This window comes from Zerene cesonia, chromosome 15 (genome assembly GCF_012273895.1).
Source record: "Zerene cesonia ecotype Mississippi chromosome 15, Zerene_cesonia_1.1, whole genome shotgun sequence".
NCBI classification, from domain to species: Eukaryota; Metazoa; Arthropoda; class Insecta; order Lepidoptera; family Pieridae; genus Zerene; species Zerene cesonia.
In genome coordinates, this window is record NC_052116.1 from 7,695,208 (window position 1) to 7,704,597 (window position 9,390).

Below are 9,390 nucleotides of genomic sequence, written 5' to 3' on the forward strand. Positions count from 1 at the left end.
GCAAGTTTTCTAAATTACATTTTAACTATATCATACTCCTCCCCCTCGTTGTCTCATGTCTGCGGTAATAAGGCATTGTCCAGAGGTATGCAGGTTGGGAGCTAAAAGCTTTGTAACATTAGTTCCCATCAAGTGACGGACTTAGTTGATACACACGGGAAATAATTGGGCTGAGCGTTTGGAAGTTACTGGAATCAAAAATTGTAGTGTATTAGTGTATTACGATGAAACATTTGGTTTTATATATGTTCATGTGTGCGGCTTTAAAATAGAAAATAAAAAAAACAATTATTAAACATCTGGTTTCACGAAATTTCTTGCGTTACCGACTGTCGTTTTCAGATAAGTGTTATTTTATAAGAATAGTAACGTGGTATAAATCTGTTTCCTTACCAATATTGTAAATGCGAAAGTGGGTCTGTTTGTTTATTTATTTGTTTGTTTGTGTGTATTTCATTTTGGAACGAAACGGTTTTATGATAATTTTCTTTATTTATTGTTTATTTCATTATTTAAATGATTGTCTTACACTATTTGGCGATTGGAACATTCCTAGTAAGCAAAAAAAATGCTCGTGTCAGGAGGTTCCGCTCTGCCATATAACATTTTAGGTATATAAATAAAATAAGATATGATGATGACATTATTTTTGTGTCAGGTGATAGTTAGCTTAGAGAGTGAAATAGGCTTCTTTCTAAGGTGACGGTGTCGGTGACGGTGACCGTGATCTAATTGTCATTGCAATCTCCTTGCCTCCCTACGTCGGGATAGCCTGGGACAGTTAACTGGTTTAGCATATTTTAATTTTAAAACGAATACTACTAGTATAGTTACATAATATTTTCCGTCGTAGTACCTTCATCATCATGGTGATGTGAATAATGTGATATAAACAATATATTATTTTGTAGAATAATATAATCTGGGTGTTTCAAAATCTTTGGCAATGCTATTTTTGATTACATGTTTTTCCACTGCATGCAATTTAATAATTAAAAGTATAATGAAACATGTAAGAGTAATTTATCTTATTAGCGCCAATGGATTAATTATTATCAATCAATGGTCATATGTCAAAGTCTATTATCTGTCCAGAAATACTTCGACGTAATGTAATTTGCATGAATAATGGACACATAGTTATTATTCTCCATAATAACTATTACTACATTTATGAGCATCGTGTCTTCGTGACGGCTTTTAAGTATATTTTCTATTACAAAAATGATTTTCAATTACAGTTTCTCTTTAAGGTTTGAGCCAAATTTCCATTGTTTTTGTATGTCTTAGTCGGCAATGCAGCTGGTGGGTTGCCTGATGGTAAGCGCTATCACCTCCCATGAATATTTGAAGAGGTAGGTATATTTGCAGAGGTCAATTGCAGACCTTACGTCTCAACAAATGGATTGTCGACTTGATATTGGGAAGGCATTAAGAAAGGATTGACGAGAGGAATAAAGGAAAGCACTGGGAAGGGTAAGGAAAAGTATGAAACACAATAGCACGCTATTATTTCACGCCGGTTTTCTGTAGGGGTGTGGTAGTTCCTCGGTGCGAGGTGGCCCAATTCGTGCCGAAGCGTGCTCTACTCCCACATACAGAAGATGTTAGATATCCTTATAGATTGTGGTATTTACTCTTTAATATTTAATATATATTTAACGTTCCATGCAGTGACTGTATAGAAATGATTGTCATAAGCCTTCTGGAACTTTCGCTTGGTTACAGAATGCTCGTTGCAACTACTATCGGTATGTTCTCTCACCCATAAAGCGACTAGCCGTTCCTGCAAAGTTGTGCTTAGTTTTATTATCCTTGTGTATCGCTGTGGGGATTTTTGCCGTAATTCCATACTAACATGAACTGGCATTAGCCAACGAAAAGTGCCCAAGATTTACTTCGCTAGCGACGCTGGACTATGAGTGGTGACATTTTTATTATGGGTTTTTTTATATCATTATCCATCTTTTGCTAAAATAACATTTCCTCCCATCATAGACCGTCTTTTGTCACTTGGATCTTCTAATGAAACAATCAAACATAGAAAAGTATTTTTCAATGTAAGTGGGGATTTCCAATATGGATTTTGTTAGTTTAGGTATAAGGCATATTTCAACTTTACCGGATTAAACAAAAAAGAATGCATTGTATAAAATTATCCAAATATATCTAATGTTTTGTTTTTATTTCAGAATAATAGTATCCAAAAATATTATGACCATCTGTTAATATTATACTGTCATAAACAAATGTACATAAAATTGTCGATCCAAATATTCCCTCTTTGGCGCTGCAGCGCTGCACGATTTGGTCAATAAGATTCACATTGGGACGAAGGACTTAAGCCTCAATTGTTTACCCAATAGCTTTACATATTGTAGCAGCTATGCAGCGCTGTTTAACAAGCTAGTGAACTAATTTGCATGTAAAACGCTTACCGCGACCTACGCTAACAATGGCTCCTAGAGGATTGCAGGCTGCATTGGTAATAAACATGGATATTTTATCCTTGCACCAATGCTAGGGTAATGTATACTATGTTATGGGAACCAAATTTAGAACTTATAGATAGTTTAGGGCTATATAACAACATTTAAAGTACATAATCCATGGTGCTGTTTACTTAAACAGTTGGAAGTAAAAATATTTAAATGCTTACTTCTGTAAATGATATTATGGTGTTTATAATGTATTGTGTGATGTATTGCATATTTATGGAAAAGTAATTTATTCTTTATAAAGACTACCAAAAGGTGTGCGTTTATGAGGTTTTACGAGGTTTATTACCAATAAATAATTGTTATGAAAATAAGTTTAATTTATGGGATCATAAATATCATTCGTTAAGTAATCAAAACGCCAATTTAAAATAATATTTATAACTAAACTCTATAGTCTAAAGTCCAATGATACACTAATGGAAATTTTTAAATAAATTTTCGAATTTTTTATTATTTTTTATTTTTATTATATTATACAGATATCAAATATTTTGAATTGCTTATTCGTAATTGAATATAATTACCTATAAAACATGTATAAAAGTAAAAAACGTTCATAAAATTAACAATCGAAACAGAAGATAAATAATATGACACTAGGTAAATACATTGTTTGATAACCTTCCCCAACCTATATAAAATATAATCGCTTGATAATTTTATCAAAAGTCACCAGGATTATAACGAGTGAAGATGTCGTACGAAATTAAAAATAAAATCGTCGCGATCACCGGCGCTGCTTCAGGAATTGGATATGAAACAGCCATAAAATTTGCCCAAAAAGGAGCGAAATTGGTGCTCTTACTTGATTTAAATGAAAAGCTTGGAAATGAAGCAGTAAATACTATTAATTCAAAATTCGGTAGCAAAAGAGCGGTTTTTTACAAATGTGACGTTAGAACTGATGTCGAAACAGTTTGGAAGAAAATAATTGATGAATATGGAAATGTTGATGTGTTAGTGAATAGCGCTGGTGTATTTTGTGAAAAGAATACTAAGAAAACGATTGATATCAATGTGACAGCGTTAATCGATTGGTCGCTGAAGTTTTGGGAGTGCAACCGTAAGGACAAATCAGGGAATGGTGGAACAATCATTAATTTGGCATCGATTTACGGATACAGAGTTGATCAGTACATCCCCATTTATCAAGCTTCGAAGTTTGCAGTTATGGGCTTCACAAGATCATTGGGACACGAGTACAATTTTAATAGAAGTGGCGTTAGGGTGGTTGTCGTTTGTCCTGGTTTCACTGAAACTCCAATAGTACATAACATACAAGTATGGGATGATGTAATAAGAGAAGAGTTCGTAGGTTTTACGGAGACACAAGCTTGGCAGAAGCCAGATGATGTGGCCAACGCGATTGTTGAAGTATTTGAGAATGCTAAAAGTGGAACAGCATGGAACATTGAAGGCGGTAATCCTGTTAAGCAAGTTTAGGGTGTTTTTCGGGGTTTCCTATGATGTGCTTTGTTTGTATTGACTGTGAAACAATTTAAAATATTATATGATATGGCATGACCTTTATTATTATTGAATCTGAACATAATAAGTAAACCTTCAATACAACATTTTTGTGCTGTTTTACTCCTTGTTTAAATTATTATTTTTTGAGTTTGTATCACGTTAAAGAAAATAAAATTTCGAATATTTCTATTGCTTTATTCTTATGACGCAGATGTATATAATAGTAGCTTGAACTCGCGACTATAGACTCTAGATTATATCTATCTTTGTACCAAATTCCACATAGATCCGACCAATTGTACAATAGCTGACCAAGACCAAATATACTAACATACACCCATTTATTCTTACTATCTCTCGCGCTCATTGTATTAACCGGTTAATATAATATCATTGGTCGAGTATTTCCTCAGATAAGCGTGTTCATACAAATAACATACTCTATAGATTTATTTTATTTAGTATAGATAATTGAACTTAAAAAAGCGCAAGAGCTATTAGTACATATTACACAAGCTGCCTTGAGCGAAAACATTCGAACAGTAAAATCAATAGAATCGTAATTTCGCCGTTCTCAAAATCATTGTTAAAGAATTGCTACAGCGGATAGATAATAATGACGTTGTAACAATAATTGGAGAACTTTAAAGCATTGTGGAAGGAACAATAAAAACACAAATTAAACCAGATATCGAGGCATCTTTGTTGTCTTACCGACTATTATAATTGGCTCACCGTTGCCGGGGGTAGGTACTCATTTTTTACATTCATTTCTGTTTATACATCGCAGCTGCTTAATTGGGAAGAAAAATATAACGTATAGATCAGAGTTTAAGACAGATTATATAAGGTATACGTAATAATTCCTAAAACAAATAATGTTATTAAGTCATGCGCAATATTTCACTTTCACGTGTAAATAAAGTGTGCCACACTTCATTTAATGTGCAATTTGATTTGCAGCGTATGTTATAAAATTATCTTATCTGTGAACATGTTTATTTTATGGACTATTATTAGATTGTATAATTAATATATATAAAGTTATTGACAGAAAGAAATATCGCCTAAAATCGTAAAGGCGTAAGTGTTAAATAAATTATAATTGATTACTTAGTTCAGTGAAGCAATAGCTCTAATTATTACTATAACTCTATTTTTCGTAACAATAATAAACTTTTATTAGAGTAATTAAATGTTGATTTTTGTTCATAATTACAAATAAGAAACTGTGTAACATTATGGTATCAATAAATTAATAATAAAACGACATTTTAAACGAAATTTGCAACAGGAACCAGCGTGGAGACATAATTTTTTAATGAAACTATAAAATATATTATCCCAATAGCCTATAAACCTAGATTATATATTTGATGTCGCCATTATGCTCGACTTGGAGATATTTTTTTTCTTTTTAGTAAAGATTTCGTATTACATAACGTAGTTCGGTAACAGCTCAAAAAGTTCATAAAATCCACATTCCTTATCTAAATTGGTCTAACCCTACATCATGGCTTATGAAAAATTCAGTCTTGCATGTAAAATAAAGAAACCATTTTGCACGACACTGGAATATAAAATTGCGAAAAAACTGCATTAAAAAGTTCAATAATCACAATTTCACAGACCTAACCAGCCGTCTTCCGCAATAACATTACCATTTAACTAACATTTGAACCGTTTAAACTTATTTACAACGTTCAATTCCGTTTTTTCCTCCCATTAAACTCCATTTACGGGCATCCTAGGATACGATCACAAATTTAATTAGGGCATCCGATAATCATACTTTATTCCCTCGTTTTGCTGGTAAATATCTCCGACTTTCCCTATTAGTAGGGAGTTGATGTTTATTAGATCTGGCAGCCCCGAGTTCCCCCATTAGGCACTAATTGTTTTCAGAGTTGCGTTATAGGAGTATTAAAAGCATCAAGCCAGTTTTAAAAATTTTCCAATTTACTGTTCACTCGAAATAAATAAGAATTGTTTCTAGCTCTAAGAATCACAATAAATACTAATATTATAGAAGCATGGTATGTACCTTTTATTTTTGGTTCTGTAAGCTGACTGACTGTGGTTTACCATTAGGTAGGGATTGCATTTATAATCCTACTAATATTATAAATGCGAAGGTTTGTAAAGATGTGTGTGTGTGTGTGTTTGTTGCTCTTTTACGCAAACACCGATTGCAATGAAAAAAAAATTGGTACGTAGACAGCTGGATAACTGGAATAACATATAGGCAACTTTTTATGCCGATATTCCTACGGGATACGGACTTACGCGTGTGAAACCGCGGGGCGCAGCTAGTAATATATAAAATCAAGTTATGATAGCTCATACAAATCCGATCAGCTGATTTTGCATGAAAAAGTAATAAACATCCATAAATTCTTACACTTAACAACTTCCGCGTTTATATCAGTAAGATTCGTATTGCGTCTAGATATTTAGATCATCGAATAAAGAAAACAAACAGTTCAACCGTACCACAATTATTTCCTGATCCCACGAACTATAAAAAAAAACGCGAGGTATTTTTCGCAATATCACGAATGAATCCACTTCAGTTGGAATGCTCAATGAATTTAGCGTTCCGTGTGGCTGGCACGCGCCGCGCGAGCGTTTATGCTAAGCGGATCTTTGACTGTGGCCCATCTGTAAGGGTTAAGGTTATAGGGAGTATGGAGATCTTTGAGCATATCTCATAATCATAATAAAGAGTAATCGGAAGCAAATACCAGAGTTATTACCCAAGCGACTATGAGAGTAACCCATTACGGAGTACACCATTTCATATATACACTATAATCTAGACACTACATAGATATACCATCATCATCATCATATATATTCCCACTTCTGGGACACAGGCCTCCTATGAGGGTTCGGGCCATAATCCGCCACGCTGGCCAAGTGCGGGTTGGCAGATGTCACATGTCGTCGAACTTTTGATTCTTGTACATGCCCGTTTCCTCACAATGTTTTTCCTTCACCGTTTTAAGCAGTGGTGATGTTATCCTCATGTGCAGATAAATTGAAAAATCAACTTATTTACTGCACGCTCGCTGGTCTCGAACCCCGACTTATCGATTTTGAAGGTTCTCACCACTGAGCCACCACTGCTTGCACTGCTATATGCTATATTTACACCATATTAATAGTGTTACCTCGTTTTCTACATTAGTAATGGTATTACCATGAACAAAACTGGGGCTGTACACGTTCAACGAACATAAATGACAAACAATTCCCGCCCATAATAGTGATATACTCTGCCCTCTAAAGGGTACTATTACACCATATTATCAGGCTATCTATCTAATAGAGAATTTGATAACAAACTTTATTAACTTATCCTTTTTCGTATTCGCGTCAGCTATATATGTTTCATTACATCTTCACTACCCAACTGGATAAATAAGTCGATTCAAATTTAGGATTACTAATACATTGTATAAACTACTGATCCATGCCAAAAATAACTAAACACTTTAAATAAAATAAGATATACTCTCTCACTTCAACTAGTGTGATTAAACGCGTAGTGGTTCTTTTATTTATTTATTACTAGCTGCACCCTGTAGAAATATCGGAATAAAAAGATCCACCCACGAGATGGACAGATGACCTGGTCCGAGTGGCGGGGAGCCGCTGGATGCAGGCCGCCAGTGACCGATCTAGGTGGAAATCCTTGAGGGAGGCCTTTGTCCAGCAGTGGACGTCCCATGGCTGAAACGACGACACACACACACACACGCATCCTTACAAACTTTCGTATTTATAATATTAGTAAAATGTAATAGTTCTAGTTTTTTTCTTTTTAATTTATTTTTTACTTTTTAGTGGTTTTTAAGTCAGTTATCCTTTATCATCACTTTTAATTAAATTTATACTTGTGTATCATTATAAAAAAAAATCTTCGATACCGTTCTATGGAAGATAAATATTTCTTATAACTTGAGCCACGCAATTCTGTCGCCTCCAATGACGCGCGTCAGTCTGCAAGTGACGCGGCGCTACGTGATTAATACGATGTCACTGTGATATTCCTAACTCTTCCCTAAACAACCACACACTAGATGTATACCTAACAAGCACGCTTTGTAACTGCACGAAATTATATAGTTTTCATCAGGTTTGTGTATTCTGTGGCTGTTTACTGAAACCTTGTTACCGTACGAAACGTGATGCACAAGTGGTAGAGGTATTGATATTGTATGTAGTGGGTTTATTTACAGGCATTAAGGGTTTGCTTATATTTTCTTAGAATTATTAAGTTTTAATATTAATTTATGAAATAAGAGACGTGTTAGTTCTATTAAAACGGGAACCAAGATATTGTGCCCTAAAACAGACTCTTTCTTTACTTTGTAGTCTTTCATCATCATCATCAGCCCATATATGTTCCCACTGCTGGGACACAGGCCTCCTATGAGGGTTTAGGCTATAATCCACCATGTGCAGATAAATTGAAAAATCAATTTATTTCCTGCACGCTCGCCCGGTATCGAACCCCGACTTATCGATTTTGAAGTCCGAGGTTCTCACCACTGAGCCACCACTGCTTTTTAGTCTTTAGGTGCAATGAATACGTGTCACAATCACGTAATGGAAAATTTGATACGAAGACATCTTATAGAAATACTTTTGAATCGTCATAACACAATTAATATAAAATAATTTTAACATTTGTTAAAAATGTTTTATGACTACTGGTAAATACCAACGGGCAGTCGAATTAGCGATGTTTACAATTTGTTTAAGATTGCATAATAAATTCTATAATAATTACAAAAACAACTTTGTCAACATATCGATTTCCCAATCATTGAAACATACCGTATACGTTACCTCAACCTCATAGGAAGCAAAAAGCCATTCAAAAAATTGGCATTCTCTATTAGCCCTAATCGTTCGTATAATACAATAAACCTGAAATTATTTCCCCTACCCCACTTAATCGCTACAAAGCGCGAAGAAAACACGTAAATCCCCGAATAATTATATTTGGTTCTTCGGGCTAAACCGCAAAATTGTCGACGAAGTTCTTGGCGAAACACAGGCCCGCATTTCGTTGATAAAGAATTTATAAGTGATTTGCTGTTTCGACTTTGCTCATGTCCAATTGATTGAAAGCTGTGTATTTTCTTGGGATCTACTTTTTTAATGACATCGTCGGCAATGGAGCTGGTGGGTTGCTTGATGGTAAGCGCTATCCGCCCTACACGCCCATGAACATTTGGAGGCGTAAGGTCGATTGCGAACTTTACGCTTATAAATGGATGGCCGACATAAATTGATGGAAGGAATAAAGGGCAGGACTGGGAAGCAGAAGGAAAAGGATATGGGCCTCCGGTTCCCTCACTAACGTACCAAACACAGCAGCACGCTGCTTATATACACGCCAGTTTTC

The 9,390-nt window shown here is 34.7% G+C and overlaps 1 protein-coding gene across 1 annotated transcript; it reads left to right on the forward strand.

Moving 5' to 3' along the window:
* The first annotated feature begins 3,194 nt into the window (after positions 1-3,194).
* LOC119832547 (15-hydroxyprostaglandin dehydrogenase [NAD(+)]-like) lies at positions 3,195-3,944 on the forward strand. Its single transcript, XM_038356211.1, has one exon. The coding sequence runs from the start codon at positions 3,195-3,197 to the stop codon at positions 3,942-3,944; it is 750 nt and encodes a 249-aa protein (XP_038212139.1).
* The last annotated feature ends 5,446 nt before the right edge of the window (positions 3,945-9,390 follow it).

Bases quoted from the DNA above. Each gene is read 5' to 3' on its own strand.
- LOC119832547 (XM_038356211.1), top strand. From the start codon at position 3,195: ATGTCGTACGAAATTAAAAATAAAATCGTCGCGATCACCGGCGCTGCT.